This window comes from Penicillium longicatenatum, assembly GCF_028827895.1.
Source record: "Penicillium longicatenatum strain IBT 33135 chromosome Unknown contig_4_segment0_segment0, whole genome shotgun sequence".
Lineage (NCBI taxonomy): Eukaryota > Fungi > Ascomycota > Eurotiomycetes > Eurotiales > Aspergillaceae > Penicillium > Penicillium longicatenatum.
In genome coordinates, this window is record NW_026643122.1 from 1,323,088 (window position 1) to 1,340,448 (window position 17,361).

The 17,361-nt window shown below is 49.8% G+C and overlaps 5 protein-coding genes across 5 annotated transcripts; 3 read left to right on the plus strand and 2 right to left on the minus strand.

Moving 5' to 3' along the window:
* Nucleotides 1–137: 137 nt before the first annotated feature.
* On the plus strand, nucleotides 138–1,862 carry N7484_007315 (uncharacterized protein; the record flags this gene model as incomplete). Its single annotated transcript, XM_057117702.1, has 5 exons — nucleotides 138–165; nucleotides 295–803; nucleotides 861–1,004; nucleotides 1,054–1,734; nucleotides 1,794–1,862. 5 exons carry the CDS (start codon nucleotides 138–140, stop codon nucleotides 1,860–1,862), a joined length of 1,431 nt encoding a protein of 476 aa, XP_056970737.1.
* Nucleotides 1,863–1,966: 104 nt separating this feature from the next.
* On the minus strand, nucleotides 1,967–3,396 carry N7484_007316 (uncharacterized protein; the record flags this gene model as incomplete). The annotated part of the gene is made up of 2 exons (XM_057117703.1): nucleotides 1,967–2,811; nucleotides 2,865–3,396. 2 exons carry the CDS (start codon nucleotides 3,394–3,396, stop codon nucleotides 1,967–1,969), a joined length of 1,377 nt encoding a protein of 458 aa, XP_056970738.1.
* Nucleotides 3,397–4,546: 1,150 nt separating this feature from the next.
* On the plus strand, nucleotides 4,547–12,394 carry N7484_007317 (putative polyketide synthase; the record flags this gene model as incomplete). The annotated part of the gene is made up of 3 exons (XM_057117704.1): nucleotides 4,547–5,200; nucleotides 5,250–11,060; nucleotides 11,117–12,394. The coding sequence occupies 3 exons, from the start codon at nucleotides 4,547–4,549 to the stop codon at nucleotides 12,392–12,394; spliced, it is 7,743 nt and encodes a 2,580-aa protein (XP_056970739.1).
* A 628-nt stretch (nucleotides 12,395–13,022) lies between these two features.
* Nucleotides 13,023–13,916, minus strand: N7484_007318 (O-methyltransferase; the record flags this gene model as incomplete). The annotated part of the gene is made up of 3 exons (XM_057117705.1): nucleotides 13,023–13,067; nucleotides 13,130–13,816; nucleotides 13,872–13,916. 3 exons carry the CDS (start codon nucleotides 13,914–13,916, stop codon nucleotides 13,023–13,025), a joined length of 777 nt encoding a protein of 258 aa, XP_056970740.1.
* Nucleotides 13,917–15,452: 1,536 nt separating this feature from the next.
* On the plus strand, nucleotides 15,453–17,330 carry N7484_007319 (uncharacterized protein; the record flags this gene model as incomplete). Its single annotated transcript, XM_057117706.1, has 1 exon — nucleotides 15,453–17,330. One exon carries the CDS (start codon nucleotides 15,453–15,455, stop codon nucleotides 17,328–17,330), a length of 1,878 nt encoding a protein of 625 aa, XP_056970741.1.
* Between the last annotated feature and the right edge of the window lie 31 nt (nucleotides 17,331–17,361).

Here is a 17,361-nt window from a genome sequence, read left to right on the forward strand (position 1 = left end):
AATGGTTTACTTCGGCCCTTCCAAGGGGTGTGAAACCTGCAAGGGCAGAAGAAAGAAGGTCAGCCGATCCCTGCTCATACTTTGGCCTAAACGTGGCTCCTGCAATAGCCATTTTATGTGATACAGTCATTCCTAATATGCCTACAGTGCGACGAGACCCGTCCGGTATGAATCAACGAATCACAATCCATACTTCCATTCCCGTGGGCCAACAAGGGCCCTGGCCATGTATGCTGCCCCGAATAAACACCAAGTACTAACTCCTGCAGTCTTGTTTGAGATGCCTCAAAGCAGGTCGCACGTGTCGCGGCTATGAAGATAGCGGAAGCATCATATTCCGCCAGCACGAGAACCATAGTGACAGCCAACCCCAGTCTAAGCCGGCTTTCAAGTCGATGGCCCGTAAATGTAGCTTAGCTGCTAGAGAGCCAGTCCCTGGTACCGACTTTATCCCCGAGGATGGCCCTCCAAAGGAGGTGACCCAAAACAGAATCAAGGAGTTGGCGCTGCAGGCGTTTTTCTATGACTATACCGATGTCTCTGTTAACTCTTCCATATCAGGAGGCTTCTTGGGTGGACTGGAACCGATCGTGCAGAATCTAGGACTGGAGTCCCACGTGGCAAATGCGTGCAAGGCGGCCGCTTTCGCCAGCAATGGGTTAAAGTTGCGTCGACAGTTCCTGATACAGCAGGCCGAAACCTTGTACCACGAGCTGCTGGGATATCTAGCCAGTTCCATGCAGACCCCAGCTGCGAGCGGTCACGAGACGCTGATCATTGCCATACTGCTGGGGCTCTATCAGGTATTTTTCACCTGCGTTTACATGTATTTCACAACATGACAAGCTAATACGCTGCAGATGATTGTGGCTGAGGAGGCCAATCCGGGCCATCATACGGCTCATGCTGGAGGCGTAGCTGCAATCCTACAAATTGAAAACAATCCCCTAGGGCTTGTGCAGGCGATCTTATCTGGCCATCCATTGGTGCTCAATGGCAAGCAGGTGAGGCTCTTGTGCCTATCTCCCGTTATCAGATCTAACGGTCTCGCAGAATGGTGCTCTGCCTCGACATGCCAAAAGCAGTGTCGATCAGAGTTTATATAATCTGTTGATTAAACTGGACCCCATCTGGAAGCGCACAGAGGCAATTCTCGCAGGCCCGCCTGCTCCACTTTTCTTTGAGGACGTTTTTGCTCTCAAATTGGAAGCAATGGCGCTAAACCACGATCTTGATATCTGGCAGCAGAATCAAAGCCAAGAGTTCAGGCCAACTACAGTAGATCCAGGGCTTCCGCCAAGACCCAACCCCGGGGCAGGGTACAGGCACGGCCGGATTGACATGTATATTGATCTCTACGTCGCAGCATTATGGAACTTCTCTCGAATTGCGCGATGTTTACTTATCACCCTGATCATGCGGTTGTCTGGTGTGCTTGATGATGGCGTTAATCATGATTCAGATCATCGGGAGGCTTTGCGTCTTGTAGAAGATATGATCGCATCCATCCCTTACCATTTATCGGAGGATCTGCAGGTCTTTCTGCGCGAGCGACATGATCACACCAAAATCACCAACGCAGGACGACCGGTCGGTGGTTTATTACTTATGCATTCTATTTATGTGGCTTCACATCTGCAAATATTCCCACTGGAGATGCGTGAATATTTTAAAACGTGCTTAGTCTGGATTGGACGACGGATGGGAATTGGACAGGCTGCCTTCTTGGCCCAGGTATGCCGTCTTTCTCATTTTTCTCCTATATTTTCACTGCTGATGCTGACCCATTCCAGGCCCCCCAAATAGACAATCAGTATTTTTCCGGTGGGTGTCTGATCGTATTAGCGGGACTCCTCATTTAGAATTACAGTGTAAAGAAAGAAGGTCCTCTTTTCTCTTTTTAAGATGATTTAATGTTTAGAAAACAACGCGTTTATGTCAAATCCGAAATCCAGTGTACTAAGCGTTAAACTTCACTTCCCGATCCATCCGATAAGAGCACATTCTCCCGATAACCCTGAACAGTGTCATTAACCATACCCTCGTAATCAAAATTCCAAATCTTATGCGACCGATCCTTCAACTCCTCAAAGCAAGTCTGCGCTTTTACCAATTTATCTTTCTCCGCCCATTCAGGCTGATGATAAAAGTCACATGCCCGCCGACTACTGTTCACCAACCACTGGCTGCGAGTGCGTCGCACAGCGTCGAACGTCTCAAAAGCCATCATCAACGCATGCTCTTTGGATGCTGGGTCCTCCTTGATAGTCCGATTTACCTCCTTAAATAGGGTGGTGAGGCAGAGACTATCTTCGATACCCATACATGCGCCCGCTCCGTGGTGTGGGCTTGATGCATGTGCAGCATCTCCCGCAAGACAAACTCTTCCCTTGTTATAATAAGGAGCTGGGTACTGCCACAGATCGAAAATAGCCCATTTGTCTAGTTTTTCTGGGAAGAGTTCGATCACATTGTGGACACAGGGACTCCATCCCGCGAAAGCGGCGATGAGGTCCACTTTTTCACCTGTCGCGACGGTCTTTTCCTCTTCCCACTCTTCTGGGTCGGAAATAAATGCTGCTGCGTTGACGAATTTTCGGTTCGCAACGGGGTAATGGATTAGGTGGGCGTTTGGCCCGACGTGGTAATGCTGGTTGTTTGCCTTGTACTCGCCCAAGGCCTTTATGGCGTCTTCCATTGGGATGAGAGTTCGGTAAGCAACTTTGTGTGTGTATCCAGGTTGGCTTGCAGGATGGTCCTCTCCGAGGAGGAGTGAACGCACCCGGGATTTAATCCCATCGCAACCGATGACTAGAGAACTATCGTCAGCCATCTCGCGTAGACGGAAGGGACGGAAGACATACCGGCATCAGCCTCTTCCACACTCCCATCCGCAAATATCAATCGGACCTTTCCCTCGCCTTCATCTTCCACAGTCTCTAATCTCTTCCGACACTCTATCACGCTTGGAGGGATGATCTTCACCAACGACTCAAGGAACTGGTCGCGTCGGCACCCTTCAAAACCCTTATATCCAGCGTCAAGCCTATACAGCAAGCGCTGATAGTACGGATCGTTTTTCTTCTGCAGCTTACTGTACCCGTCCAGCCAGCGGAGATAATCGTTGGGATCTGTCTCGTCGCCTTGAGAGGTAGCAACCGCTCCACTAGAGCGCAGAGCCGTGACGATTTCTGGATCGATTTGCTCCATGCACTTGACCGCATTTGCTGTGAATGCGATTCCGGCGCCAATTTCACGGAAGCCTTTGGCTTGTTCGTATACTTTCACATTGATACCTTGGCCGAGGAGACCCACGGCGAGGACAAGACCGACAATTCCACCGCCGACGATGGCTACCGAGACAGGTTCATTCTCTTTAACGATCTGACCTGGCATATTGGTCTTGACGCTCAGCTTTAAATTTGGGTTTAGAGAATGGAGCGTAACGCCAACGTTGAATTCTATGGGGAAAGTATGGGTACTGGGGAACCAAGATACGGGCGTTGATGGCGTCGGGCTGCTGCGGTTTTAAATATCATAGCCCGCTCTCGTATCCGATTTTGTTACCCAAAAGCTTCTCCATAAATTATTCGGACTATTTGGCGGCCGACGTATGTGAGCAGCCTCTCACAAATTAGTAGTAAAAGCATGGAGTCAGTCTCGGAGCAACCTCTGAGCCTCGCGCATCCACATGGCAAACCATCCATCAGCTACGATTGTGACAGTAAACCTAAAATTCAAAATACGAAAGCCAATCAGAGTTTACTTTACTATTATTATTAATTATTAATTTCCAATTAATTTCTAGGCTGATTGCGGAGAAACTAATGCAAATATAAGCTCCAGCCGCAACGGAATTTCCCATCCGCGCTCGGAGTTTTCGACCAGCAGGCTCGGCCCTAATTCTAATTTCCAAAAAATACCCAGGAAACTCGAAATCCATGACTGATCAGGTTAATGTGCTCTAATCTGAAACAGTTATCCACACCCTCCTACCAACGTCAGGCTACTACTTTGTAATCCTCCGCACGCGTGGCAAATGCATAATCCGTGCATATGCGCTGACCATGTGTACCATGTGGCTATGGTTTCGCGTGGTTGCTATTCTAGTACACAGTTACTTTCTCGGACAATGGTAAAGCTGTTTCTTTTGCGACCGGATACGCCGACGCCTCGGAACATCTGATCGGGGTCTAAGGTTAACTCTTGTTCTCTGTAGAAGGCACTTCTAGAATTCCCACAATTACATACTTTAGTATATAACGTGCTCTCATCCACGAAGTTAAGATTTGACACAGCACCTCACAACGCGTTTCATCAGCTAAATTGACCTTCATTGACCTTCAACGGCCTTTTCAATAGACTTTTCTCACTTCAAATCTGTGCCCTACACTCGACTATTTCCTATTCGCCGGAATTTAGACTTTCCATTTCAAGAGGTTCATACCAAAAGCGCCACAGTACCTACAGTACCTACACTTTCTTTGAGCCGAAATTCAAGACGTCACTGCTCATTTCAAACCTCTGTTATACCTAGAACTCCAAAATGGTTGAACATCGAGATCTCGCCAAAGACCAGCTTTCTGGACCCGCCGTTTTCTTATTCGGCCCTCTCGCGTTGTCCTTCAACAGCGATTCATTTGCTCAACTACGCGAAATCATCGTCGAAAATGAGGAGCACAAATGGGCCCTCGATACTATCACCAGTCTGCCCCAGTATTGGAAGACTATTGTCGCAGCCATTCCCGGCCTTGAGGCTGGGACTGAGTTGGAGAAGCTTGAGGACCTCAAGGAGGCTTTCTCCACCGGGCAGTCTCTCAAGGCTCAATTCCCACTGCCGAATGCCCTTTTGATTCCTCTTGTTGTGAGCCTTCACCTCACGCAATACGCGTCATTCATCAAGCTCAGCAACGCTGACTTGGATAATGATGTGGATCTTTTTGCCTTGTCCAAGGATGACCAGGAAACACTCGGTCTCTGCACTGGACTGTTGAGTTCTCTGGCCGTTTCGTCTGCTGGAAACAAAGCAGATTTCCTGAAGTTTGCCGCTGTTGCTGTTCGTCTCGGTCTGCTCATTGGCATGGTGGTGGATGCACGGGATGCAGCCACCGATTTGGGTGCATCCAAGTCTCTTACTATGGCTTGGAACTCTGCTGAGAAGGCAGAAGAGACGAAGCGTATCCTGAAAGGCTTTACGCATGTGAGTCAACTCCTCTCAAGCAAGATTCAACTTTGACTAACCGCCCTAGACTTATGTGTCTGTTAACTATGATGACGACCGTGCTACTATTACCACCTTAGCATCACATGTCTCCGAGATGCAGCTGCAGCTGCGAGCTTGTGGTATCATCACTGCGGAAGTTGGCCTGTGTGGACGTTTCCATGCTGACTGCCACCGCGACCAACTCCCGGCAATTTTGAAGTTCTGCGACTCCCACTCTGACTTCCGCTTCCCAGATGCGTCCAAGTTGATCATCCCGACTCGATCCAATGCCGACGGAGCTTTGATCACAGAGGGTCCTCTGCACCATCATGCTTTGCACTCCATTCTAGTAGAGCCGCCTAAGTGGTTCGACACTTTCACAGTTGTCTGTGAAAGTACATTGAATAACAAGGATGTGAAAATCCTCTCCTTCGGCCCTGAGCGCTCTGTACCACCCTCCATTCTGCGTGGACTCGGTCAACGAGTCGTCAATGTCGCGGACCTTGAGAAATCACAACAAGCACAACGCAGTTTTGCCCCCAGCGACATTGCTGTTGTTGGTATGTCATGCAAGGTGGCTGGTGCCGACAATCTAGAGGAGTTCTGGGACCTTCTGTGCACGGGCAAATCGCAACACAAAGAGGTTCCTAAAGAGCGATTTGGGTTTGAGACCGCCTTCCGCGATGTGGATTCAAAGAGGAAGTGGTTTGGAAATTTCATCAATGGCCATGATGAGTTTGACCACAAGTTCTTCAAGCGAAGTCCTCGGGAAAGTGCTACTATGGATCCTCAGCAGCGACACTTTTTGCAGATCGCCTACCAATCTGTTGAACAGTCAGGGTATTTTCACAATCCTAGCGCAGATAAGCATATTGGATGCTATGTTGGTGTCTGCGCCTGTGACTACGAAAGTAATATCGCTTGCCACGCACCAAACGCCTTCACGGCCACTGGTAATCTTCAAGGATTCATTGCGGGCAAGGTCAGTCATTTCTTCGGATGGACTGGGCCGGGTCTGACAATTGACACTGCTTGCTCTTCCTCTGCTGTCGCTGTTCATTCCGCATGCAAGGCCATTCTTAGTGGAGAGTGCACTGCTGCTCTTGCTGGTGGCACACACGTCATGACAAATCCGCTGTGGTTCCAGAATCTTTCGGGAGCTTCTTTCTTGAGCACTACTGGCCAATGTAAGCCCTTCGATGCCAAGGCAGATGGCTACTGCCGTGGCGAGGGTATTGCATCAGTCTTCCTTAAGAAACTATCTGCCGCTATCGACGACGGTGATCAAATTTTGGGTGTCATCGCCGCATCTGCAGTCCAGCAGAACGAAAACTGCACTCCAATTTTCGTGCCAAACGTGCCATCACTATCGGACTTGTTCCGCACGGTCACAAAACAAGCCGGTCTTCAGCCTGGCGATATCTCGGTTGTTGAAGCCCATGGAACTGGAACAGCTGTGGGTGACCCTGCTGAATATGGAAGCATTCGCTCCGTACTAGGTGGTTCTGTTCGGACAAAGCCCCTCACTCTCAGCTCGGTCAAGGGCCTGATTGGTCACACTGAGTGCACCTCTGGCATTGTCTCCATGATCAAGGTTCTTCTTATGATCCAGAAGGGGATGATTCCGCCACAGGCTAGCTTCAGCGCTATCAATTCTGCGATTGGTGCCACCCCCGCAGATAGGATCAACATTCCCACCAGTGTGCAAACTTGGAATGCAGACTTCCGAGCCGCGCTCATTAACAACTATGGTGCCTCTGGATCTAATGCCTCATTGGTCATCACTCAACCGCCTGCTGTTCGGGCAAGACCTGCTATTGAAGCTGGCCAGGCTGGTATTACGTACCCATTCCGATTCTGCGGTTTTGATGACTCGAGTCTTCGCCGTTACTCTGTGGCTTTCCGAAAGTTCATCAGCAACCAAGATGCTTCGGTCAAGGACCTATCCCTTTCAAACATTGCTTTCAATTTAAACCGCCAGAGCAACCGTCAGCTTGAACGGACTCTTATCTTCACCGCTCAGTCTTTGGATGACCTGCAGGAGAAACTGATTTCATACGAGAATGGCAGCCCGAGTCTGGTGTCGCTGCCATCTCCAAAGGCGCTGCCAATTGTCTTGTGCTTTGGTGGCCAGGTTTCCACTTTCGTTGGACTGGACCGATCAGTGTATGAGCGGGTTGCCGTCTTCCGGAAACATTTGGACACGGTGAATGCTGTTGCTCGCTCTCTGGGTGCTGGCAGTATTTATCCAAACATCTTTTCCCGGTCGCCTATTGCCGATACTGTTCAGCTCCAGGTTATTCTTTTCGCTATGCAGTATGCCTGTGCTCGCAGCTGGATTGACTCCGGTGTCGAGCCCGTCGCAGTGGTCGGTCACAGCTTCGGAGAACTTACTGCTCTTTGCATCTCGCAGATCTTGTCGTTGGAAGACACGATAAAGATGATTATTGCTCGAGCAACTCTTATTCGTGATGCTTGGGGCAGTGACAAGGGCGCGATGATGGCAGTTGAAGGCGACCTTTCTGAGGTCCAAAAGCTAGTCAGTGAATCCAATGAGGCTTGCGATGGCGTCGAACCCGCCAACATTGCTTGCTATAATGGGCCAAGAAGTTTCACTCTTGCCGGACCTACAGCTGCCATTGATGCGGTTGCACAAAGACTATCACTACCTGCCTTCGCTACCATGAAGCACAAGCGACTGAATGTGTCGAACGCTTTCCACTCTGTTTTGCTTGATCCTCTTCTTGAGCGCCTCGAGCAGAGCGCTCAGCAGCTCACATTCCGAAAACCCATTATTCCGATGGAGAGGGCGACTGAGGTCCATACTGAAGAAAAATTGGACGCCAAGTTCGTTCCTGAGCACATCCGCTCCTCGGTGTTCTTTAACCACGCTCTTCAAAGACTGGCAAAGAAGTACCCGGAATGCGTCTTCTTGGAGGCTGGATCAAACTCCACCATCACCAACATGGCAAGCCGCGCTCTCGGTAACCCCAGCAGCTCACACTTCCAAGGTATTAACATCACCAGTGACAATGCTTGGAACAACTTAGCCTCTGCTACTGTCAGTCTTTGGAAGGCAGGCGTGAGGACACAATTCTGGGCCCATCAATCTACTCAGACGAGGGAACATGCTCCTCTTTTGTTGCCTCCTTATCAATTCGAGAGTGCGCGTCATTGGACAGAGCTGAAGGCCCCTTTGAAGATGATAGAGACAGCGGCTCCGCAACAGGTAGATGTTGAAGCTAGCAAGCTTCCCGAGACCCTCCTATCCTTTGTTGGTTATCAAGACAGTGGCAAGCGTCTCGCAAAGTTCCGGGTAAATACCATGATTCCCAAGTATGAGAAGCTCATCGAAGGCCATGTCATTGCGCAGACAGCGCCTATCTGTCCTGCCACTATTCAGCTTGAGTTAGCCATCGAGGCAGTCCGAATTATCAGGCCAGACTTGGCTGGTTCCACGCTGGAGCCTCAAATCCAGGCCGTGGAGAACCTGTCTCCTGTCTGCATCAATCCAGCTCGTGCTGTATGGATTGAGGTCACTGCACAGGATTCTCACAGCCCCTCTTGGGACTTCAATGTCTTCAGCGATGATTTGCAACGTGGCGGTGTCTCCAAGACAGTTCACACGACTGGTAAAATCGCCTTCCGATCAGTTGAGGATTCAGCTTTCAAGCTTGAGTTTGCCCGATACGAGCGTCATTTCAGCCACCAGCGCTGCGTCGACATGTTGCAAAGCGGAGATGTTGACGAAATCCTCCGCAGTCGCAATATTTACAAGATGTTCTCCGGGGTCGTTGATTATGCTGAAGAGTACCGTGGTGTCCAGAAGCTTGTCAGCAAAGGATCACAGTCAGCTGGCTATGTCGTCAAGGAGTACAACCCAGAGTCATGGCTTGATGGCCACTTGGCAGATAGCTTCTGCCAGGTTGGTGGAGTATATGTCAACTGTATGGCCAACCAGGTACCCACCGATATGTTCATTGCAAATGGCATCGAGCAATGGATCCGGTCACCCATGATTCGTCAAAATGACCCGAGACCAAAGGCTTATCACGTCCTGGCTACGCATCACAATCCTTCGAACCAGTCCTACCTGACTGATGTTTTTGTTTTCAATTCGGAGAATGGGTCCTTGGTCGAGGTGATTCTTGGAATCAGCTATGTCAGGGTTTCCAAGGCCTCAATGAGCAAGCTTCTTACTCGTCTCACTGTTCGAGACGGTGAACCTGCTCCTGCCAGCATCAAAGCTCCAGTGGAGCGACCTACTCTAGACCTCTTTGCAGTTCAGCAAACTGCGAAAGTTGCTCCTCCATTGAATACGGTGAGCCAAGAGCCAAAGCCCTCCAAGCCGGCCAAGGTCGAAGAGCAAACTCCCAAGGTGGACGTGGTACCCAGAGTCAAGGCCATCCTAGCTGACCTGTCTGGTCTGGAGCTACACGAGATCAAGAATGACAGCGAGCTTGCCGAGCTCGGAATTGACTCTCTCATGGGCATGGAGATGGCACACGAGATTGAGGCTGAGTTCAACATCGAACTTCCGGAGAGTGAACTCATGAAGATCGTTGACATGCCGTCCTTGATCAAGTGCGTGGAAACCTTTGTTTGTGGTGCGCCAAGCAGCGACGCCTCTGAGCAGGAGTTGGATGAGAGCGATGAGAGATCATCGAACGATACTACGCCAAGCACTCCAGTTGATTCTGGCGACCTAGATAAGTCGCTCGATGACTTCAAAGTCGCAGCAGGCTTAAATCTACCATTTGCTACTGTTATGGAAGCTTTTAACGAGACAAAGAGCTTGACCGACGATAGGATTGCCGAACATGGTCAAACCAACTATGTCGAATCTGTTCTACCTGCACAAACAGAGATGTGTGTGGCACTTACCCTAGAAGCATTTGAGCAGCTTGGCGTTGGATTCCGTACTGCCAAACCTGGTCAGAAATTCGCACGAATTCCACACCCGAAGGAGCATACTCGCTTGGTTAGTTACCTCTACAAGATGCTAGAGGATGCTGCAGGTCTTATCAATATAGACGGCGAAGTTATCACCCGCACGGCAGCGCCGGCTCCCACAAAATCCAGTAAAGAACTATTGGCAGACCTGCTTCGTCGCTTCCCGGATCAGAGCACCGCTGACAAGCTCACCTTCTATACTGGATCTCATCTTGCGGAGGTCCTGCGCGGCGAGACAGATGGAATCAAGCTCATCTTCGGTACCTCTGAAGGGCGGGAGTTGGTGTCCGGTCTCTACGCAGAGTGGCCCATCAACCGTCTGATGTACAAACAGATGGAGGACTTCCTTGGTCGACTAGCCTCAAAGCTTGATGTGAACGATGGCCCCATCAAGATTCTCGAGATGGGTGCCGGCACCGGTGGCACAACACGCTGGTTGCTGCCCCTTTTGGCTTCCTTGCAATTGCCAGTGGAATATACTTTCACCGACCTGGCTCCTTCCTTTGTTGCAGCGGCGCGGAAGAAGTTCGGAAAGCAGTACCCCTTCATGAAGTTCCGGACCCACGATATTGAAAAGGCTCCAGCCGATGATCTGATTGGCACACAACACATCATCGTTGCCAGCAATGCTGTTCATGCGACACACAGCTTGAGCGAGTCAGCCAAGAATATTCGCAAGGCGCTTCGCCCCGATGGGTTCCTCATGATGATCGAGATGACCGGCACTCTCTACTGGGTGGATATCATCTTTGGCCTCTTTGAGGGCTGGTGGTATTTCGATGATGGCCGTACACACGCTGTCACTCACGAATCCCGATGGGAGAAAGACCTCCAAGCTGTCGGATACGGTCATGTTGACTGGACCGATGGCGACCGTCCGGAGAACAAACTCGAGCGGCTGATTGTGGCCTTTGCCTCGGGCGACAGGTATGAACGACTTGAAACCCCCGATTGGTAAAGGGTCCATCAGCTGACCTGGTAGCACGGCAAGCAGTTGTTGATCGTTATGTCCGCGATATGACCTCCGGCTTCGATGACATTGTTGATAATTCCTCGTTTTCAGTGCCCGGTGGTCAGGCCAGCAATCCCAGCGGCCGGTGTGTCGTGGTTACAGGCGCCACTGGCAGCTTGGGATGCCACCTCGTTGCGAAGTTCGCATCTCTACCAGACGTGACTCAAGTCGTTTGTCTCAATCGGCGCAGTCGACAGGATCCGGAGTCACGTCAGACCCAATCTCTTCGCAAGAAGGGCATTGTTCTCCCCGCAGAGGCTGCTAGCAAGCTCTGTGTCTTCGAGACAGATATGTTCAAGCCTCAACTAGGCCTTTCGAGTGATGAGTATGCAAGCCTCGTCCGAAAGGTGACACATATTGTGCACAATGCATGGCTCATGAATGCCAAGTGGCCAATCAAGAATTTTGAACCCCAGTTGCGAATCATGCGCAACCTCCTCGACTTCGCCAAACACATCTCGACCATTCGCTCCCCAGGCACAAAAGTCACGTTCCAGTTTATTTCCTCAATCGCGACGGTCGGTCATTGGCCCATCTGGACCGGGCGTCCAGCCGTCCCTGAAGAACGCATGACAATTGACTCTGTCCTTCCGACCGGCTACGGCGACGCGAAATACATCTGCGAGCTGATGATCGATGAAACGCTTCATCGCCACCCAGATCAGTTCCGGGCAATGGCTGTCCGCCTTGGTCAAGTCGCTGGCTCCAGCACAAGCGGGTACTGGAATCCGACCGAGCACCTACCGTTCGTGATCAAGTCCTCTCAGACTCTGAAGGCTCTCCCTGATTTTGATGGTCTTCTCTCCTGGACTCCAGTGGATGGGGTCGCAAGCACGCTTGTAGACTTGGTTTCGCTGCCGGAGACTGACACGCCATACCCAATCTATCACATCGATAACCCCATTCGACAGGCGTGGAAGGAGATGATTCCTGTCTTGGCTGACACGCTATCTATTCCGTTGAGTGGTGTGATCCCCTTTGATGACTGGGTGCAGCGGGTCAAGGATCACCCGCGGCAGGTAGAAGGTCCGGAGGGTGAGAACCCGGCGATCTTGTTGATTGACTTTTTGGATGCCAATTTCTTGCGCATGTCTTGTGGTGGACTGTTGTTAGAGACAAAAAAGGCACGTGAGCACTCTCACACGCTGGCAAGTCTGGGTCCGGTTAGTAACGAAGTGACGAAGTTGTTTGTTGAAAGTTGGAAGGAAATGGGGTTTTTGGCTTGAGTCCTCATGGCGTACTTTGTGTTTCATGATGTTTATTTTTGTCAGTCTTCCTGCGATTGATAGAGGTCGGTGTTCTAGGATGTGAATTACATGCAATACATATCTTTTCCCAACTATGCAACTATAAGGGCTTTCAAAATATTGTGCACACACAATGAATTCACTATGCTATATAAGAGGAGCGTTTTTCTACGAGTTCGAGCGATGAGAACTCCACAGACCTTAGAGGTATTTCACCATAGCTTGCTTGGAATCGGGACCATCGATTGGGCAGCTCGCGATGATTGAGTAATGTGTGAGCCCTTATCATATTTTTTTCTTTTGTTTTTTATCTTTTATCTATGTTTGGTGAAGACATAATATGGGGCAACTCATTTCAACCTTGAGTGACATTGCTAAGTGGAAAATACATTTATCAAAAGGGCTTTCTACACAAAGTTCACTTGCTTAGATCTATTGTAGAGTTTTGGTTCTTCTTTAGAGTATTATTAAATAATTCATGGTGATCTAATGCGTCTAAAATCCCTTGAAAGCGATCTTTGCTATGTGTATTCATGATTGTACACAAACTTATGACACACTATGCAGTATATCATGCCCAGCTCACAGCTACTTTTCATATATGAATCTAGGCGCCTTGTGTTCCCGTGATGTTGGTAACCGCGACTCCATCCTAGATCGCGTGTTAGTTCCATGGTTCGTGCGAACACTGAATGGGGGGGGAAGAAGACATACCCTTCCGAAATCAGTGTCAAATTCAGAAACAGCACTCTCATATACCAAGTTCGCATTCGGAGTCAATGAACCGACATCACACTTGGCGATGATCTCCTTCTTCTGCTCCGGAGTCGCATGGATCCATGCCAAATACTTCGGCGCACCAGGCATGATCACATTGTCCGCCAAAATCATGGACTTCCCCGGAACCAACACCTTCAAACCCTCCAGCAGCCATAAGTCTGGCAAATAAAGATCTTGCCAATGATCCATGAAAATCAACTCCACCAGATCAATCTCCTTCTTCTCGCTAATCAGCTCCTCCAGCACCTCATTGCTGGAGCCAACAATAATCCGCACAACGTCGCGTAGTCCAGCCAGATCTACGAGCTGGTTGGCAACAGCTGCCATTTCGGGATTCTTTTCGATGCTCAGGTACTGCTTTCCTCCATTCTTGCGAATTGCGTCACCGAACAGAATGGCGGAATAACCCACGTATCCGCCAAGCTCAATCATTACCGATGGCTTACGCTTGGCGATAATGTCCGTGATGAAATCACCTTTGGTTAGGCCGACGTTCATGAGCTGGCTGAACTGGTTGTGGTAGTCGTCAATTGCGGCGAGGACTTTCTCTGGATGTCCTCGGAGTTGCTTGACATCGGGTCGAGCAAAAACATAGTGAAGGAGGTCGACCTCTCGTCCGTCCTATTCGCTGTCAGTAAAAAAGCTAGATTGGGGCGGAGGAAGGCCGTAAGCTTACCAGGGCCCATTTCAAAGCGGGGGGAGAGTTTGGCTTAGACGACATTGTGAAGGGCGTTGATTGGTAGAATGATGAGATGATAAAATGAACAGGTATGCAGAGAGTTGACTGATCTTGGTTTTGAACTTGACTTCTCAGTTTATATCGCATCCTATCTTCCTTTCCTTTATAGATTCCCATTCACCGATGATTTACTTCGGACTTTGGGACGCACAGCCCAAAGCGGGAATTCCCGAACCTTACGCCTATTTCGGTAACTGGAGGCCTCATTGTCCGAAGCATTTTGAGGCTCGGATTTAAGGAACCTGACAGGGATCGACATAAGCGCTCAAGGCTAACTCGAATCGGTTCAGATTTGGGTTTGACAGGCAGCCGTGATTCCAAGGTTCTCATTGTATACACCTTCGTCCTTTCTCTGTGGTCCAATCCCTACTTTTCAATGGCGTTGCGCACGGGCCTTCGCATCGCCATGGGCCATCGAGATGAATGGGATCAATGTTAAATCCACCCCATTCAAGGTTATTACTGCTTCCGACCGATTGATTATGTTTAATTTCGAGGTCTAGATGGATATGTTTGGAGTCTCTTTAGGTCAGGTGCCATATTATGTTATTTTGTCATAATCTGATCGCGCTTCGGTACCTAGCTAGGTCGCTATGCTGCGATATATATATTCATTTGAAGCAGATGCCCAGGTGTTCATATTTGCTTCCCAACATTAGGGGTTTCTACATCTAATGTTTTTGGTTGCAAAAGATGAAGGCCCGAAAACCTCGGGAAGGGATTCCCGGGAATCTCCTTTTAAAAGTGAGCTCAGTAGCATACTATGCGTAGAACAGACGGCCTAATGGTTTGAAAAGTGACAAACTTGTTGGAAAGCCGTTGTAATGCCAATCAATCCAATTTCGTTGGACCAATCATAATCCAAGGTTAGGTGCGAGTATTATCTCCACCAGGCTAGTCGAATGGAGCGCCTGGCGGTAACGACTCCGTAGTACTGCCAATCCTGTCCGCTTACGGCAAATAACGACCAAATTTAGCGTACCTGCTCCAAAACGTAAGAATTTTCCGCTTTCATTGAGTCAAGCTTTCACTGAGCTTTTGAAGGTCTCGTTTCGAAACGGCCCAGGAGTCGCGGAATAGCGGGCTGGATGACGCATCATGACATGTTCTCTTTGTCTGTACAGGTTTTGGGACCTGTTCCTGACGGGAAATGCCCTTGGCAAGCGGGGGTCAGGCAAACTGCGCGATACCCACTCCGTCTAAGGTGCTTAACCACCTGTGGCTAGGATCTCGTGCGGACCCGGTATTTTCCTGCTCACCAACCAATGAATTCCGGGGCTTTGATCAGGATCGCACATGGCCGGAAGCGGAGCCACGTTCAAGTCTCGACATACTGCCATATCATTGGTGCTCACCCTCCCCCGACCCTTCCCCGTTCAGGGTTTAAGGGACTGGGCAAAAGCATGGAGAACGAACTCGGTATCTTTTCGCTTCTAGCCATGTCCTTCCCCCTTTACCTGCGAGGAAGTGAGTAGTTCCTAATCTCTCCGGCTGAAGACCTCTCCGGCCTCTTCAGCCATGCTCTCGCCTAAGTTGAGCCTGAAGGCCCGTCTTACCCTTCTGGCCATTTCCTCCTTCTTTTTCCTACTTATCGTGGGTCGGTTGTATCGGGTAACCGACTATCCGCTCAGCATAATCACCGGCGACGATGCCCCCAAACCACACGAAGGATCAAAAACAACCTACGAGGACCCTACGAGATTAGAAAGCTATGACGACCCGTATGCCGTCCCCCACCCGATCGACAATTTGATTCGCGATGCCGATGCGACATGGGCAAACTTGCGCGCGAAGCAGGTCTACAATTTGACTCAGGCTGCGGAACAATACCGCCAGCGCCGTGGACGTCACCCACCCCCGGGCTTCGATAAATGGTTCGAATTTGCGAAATCGAAAAACGCTCTTTTCATCGAGGATTTGTTTGATCAAATTTACGATGACGTGAGTCCGTACTGGGGGCTGGACCCAAAAGAAATGCGCCGGCAGGCTTCTGGATTCGACCCGCGCATCGTTGTTCGCGAACACAAGCTCTCGTCCGTCGGCCATACGGGTGTCAACTGGCTCGAAGTTTGGATGGACATGATGAAAGAATTCGCAAAGTTCCTGCCCGACATGGATATTCCCCTCAACGGAATGGACGAGTCTCGTATCATCATTCCTTGGGAGAAACTCTCCGAGTACCGTGAACAGGATTTTGCCCGCCGCAGACCTATCGACCCCAGCAATGCCACCGATCAGTACATGCAACTTCCCGCTTTTGATCCAGAAGCGCTTCCCGAGTCCTGGGGTCCAGCCTGGGAAGGACCAGGCCGTCCCTTCTGGGATATCATGCGCGATGCTTGTCCGCCTGACAGCCCGGGCCGTAACTCCAACATCCCACACCTAGACTTTGCAAACCCACCCCGAGAATTCTTCAACTACCGAAATTTCTCGAAGACTGGCTATGTTGAGGACTTTGAGAAATCCAAGGATCCATGCTGGAGAGCAGAGCTACAGGGAATGCACGGCAGTTTCATCGAACCAATCTCTCTTTCTACCTCACATGAGCTATTCCCACTTTTTGGAGGATCGAAGTTAACCGTCAACAACGAGATCCTCATTCCACCAGCAATGTACTACCTTGACAACCCCATGTATTCAGGAGGATTCAAAAACAAAGGCGGCGCCTGGTCAAAAAAGAAAGACACCGTCTTCTGGCGTGGAATCGCCAGTGGTGGGCGCATCCGCGAAGACACATGGACTGGCTACCAACGCCAACGATTCGTATCCATGCTCAACGGCACAACCGTAGCGACAACAAACGGATCATCCTCACACGGAATAAACTTTCGCCAACCAGACTATCATTACTACAATGTCTGGTCAGGCCTCGACGGGACACTCCCAGAGTTCCTAAATGAACACTGCGATCTAGGCTTCCTTGATCTAAAATGCTTCCCGCCCGAAGATGGTTTCCACTGCTCATATCAAGACCCTTATTTCAGCATCGTCGATCCCATGCCCATGAAGGAGCAATACGCCTACAAATACTTGCCCGATATTGACGGAAACTCTTTCAGTGGTCGATACCGTGCATTCTTGTTGTCCACTTCTTTGCCCATCAAGGCTACAGTTTATAAAGAGTGGCACGATTCTCGCTTGATTCCTTGGGCACATTTTGTTCCCTTGGACTCGCTGTACATGGATATCTATGGCATTCTTCAGTACTTTATTGGGTACAAAGGCCATAATGGCCATGATCGGCAGGCAGAAAAAATTGCGATGAATGGGAAGCGTTGGGCCGAGGAGGTCTTGCGGTTGGAAGATATGGAGATCTATGTCTTCCGACTATTGTTGGAATATGGCCGTTTGATGGATGATAACCGTGATACCCTTGCCTTCGTAGATGACCTGTAAGCTTAATATGAATCTCTACATAATGTGTATA